The 1,921-nt window shown below is 35.1% G+C and overlaps 1 protein-coding gene across 1 annotated transcript in view; it reads left to right on the forward strand.

Moving 5' to 3' along the window:
- The window catches only part of SEC31A (SEC31 homolog A, COPII coat complex component), a 71,487-nt gene that overhangs the window by 27,741 nt on the left and 41,825 nt on the right, over positions 1 to 1,921 (forward strand). The window contains exons 14-15 of the mRNA XM_042781789.1: positions 1,192 to 1,267; positions 1,701 to 1,879. Coding sequence (XP_042637723.1) covers positions 1,192 to 1,267; positions 1,701 to 1,879 — 255 coding nt within the window. The remainder of the gene's footprint in view (positions 1 to 1,191; positions 1,268 to 1,700; positions 1,880 to 1,921) is intronic.

Here is a 1,921-nt window from a genome sequence, read left to right on the forward strand (position 1 = left end):
TATGCATGTGAGAGCTGGACGGTGAATAAGGAAGACCGAAGAAAAGTTGATGCTTTTGAATTGTGGTGCTGGCGAAGAATGCTGAGAGTACCATGGACTGCTAAGACTAACATCTGTTCTGGAAGAAGTGAGCCGAGATACTCCTTGGAAGAGAGGATGGCCAGACTTCGTGTCACCTACTTTGGTCATGTTGTCAGAGGGAACCATTCCCTAGAGAAGGATGTCATGCTTGGTAAGGTTGGAGGGTCGACGAAAGAGGGGATGGCCTTCGACGAGATGGATTGACATGGTGGCTGCAACAATGGGCTCAAGTATAGCAAGTATCATGGAGCTGGCGTGGGATCGGGCATTGTTTCATTCTGCTGTGCATGGGGTCGCTATGAGTCGGAAGCGACTCGACGGCACCTAACAACATAACAACAACAATTAATTAAGCATTATTTACAGATGATGCTGTGCTATGCACTGTGCTAAAATTCTCCAATCCAAAAATGCCTGGCCTTGAATACTGTGAGGCAGTGTTCACACGTGTAGATAACACAGTCACAGAACATACATCTCTCATGCAAGAGAACTAAATTATTTAAAATTTTCTAATATCTATGATACATTTTTCTAGGTCATTTGAATTTCTGTGCATGAAAGAGAAAGCATTTGAAGTATTTGCCAGCAAAATGCCTTCATTATTTTCTTTTTCTCCAAAGAAAGAAAATAGTGATTTTTCTTGACTGATTCAGTTAACATAAAAAAGATCTTGTTATTTAACCTTGTACACAGGAACTTTTAAATGTATAGAAGCAGAGCTAATATTAAATACAGTGTAATTAAAAAATGTACATTTCATGTTTCAAGCTATTCAGTTTATGTATCTTAGAAAACAAAGATTCTTCAGCTTAAATAACTTCTGAGCTAACAGTAATGGACATATATACTTACATTTTTTTTTCCTTTACACTTAAATTTGCTTAACATTATTTCTAATGACCTTGGATTTTATTTATGATTATATAATGGAAATTAATAATTGGGGAAGTTATATATCATAGTGAAAACTTAGATCTAAGAACTTCTCTGGAATAACCTACAGTGTCATCTAGTCGGTAGGTGATAATCATATACACATTTGTTTCACTAGTAAATTATTTCATAGTTTTATTCTATAGAATATCGCTACTCTTTCCATCTCTTTAGAGAATTAAAGAGGAAAAACAAGAATCTGAATTTTTACCCTCAGCTGGAGGAACATTTAATATTTCTGTCAGCGGTGGTGAGTATCTATTGGTGTTGATTTCTGTCTTGTTTTAAGCCAGTTGACGGCGTAATATGTAGTTCCTAAGTTCAAATTAGAAATGTCTTGTCATAGGTGGTAAAGAAGGTTGATAAAGAAATCAGTTAGCATTTAGTATATGTAATAAGTGCCCTGGAGATGGTGGTGTGTTTCTTTCACACCTAAGTGATAGAAGCTATGTAATCCGATTGAAGCAATCTGGAAAATGTGTAATTTTGTGTATAGCTTAGTATATTCCATAAATCTCTCCTGTAAATATGAGTAGCTGGTGTTATAAATTAATCTACCGTTAATATTATTCAGAAATTAGCATTACATTCTGTGTGTGTGTTTTCTTTTTTGTGCTTTTTTGTTTTTTTTTTGTAACGCAAAACTTTATTTAATGTAGGTGTATTATATTTCCTTGTTCCAGATGTTGATGGTTTAATTACTCAGGCTTTGCTGACGGGTAATTTTGAGAGTGCTGTTGACCTTTGTTTACATGATAACCGCATGGCAGATGCCATTATATTGGCAATAGCAGGTGGACAAGAACTCTTGGCTCAAACCCAGAAAAAATATTTTGCAAAATCTCAAAGCAAAATTACAAGGGTATGTTACTTTAGAGAAAAAACAACAGTTTATTTATTTATT

This window comes from Orycteropus afer, unplaced genomic scaffold, assembly GCF_000298275.1.
Source record: "Orycteropus afer afer isolate SDZICR_OR568_19922 unplaced genomic scaffold, OryAfe1.0 scaffold00172, whole genome shotgun sequence".
Lineage (NCBI taxonomy): Eukaryota > Metazoa > Chordata > Mammalia > Tubulidentata > Orycteropodidae > Orycteropus > Orycteropus afer.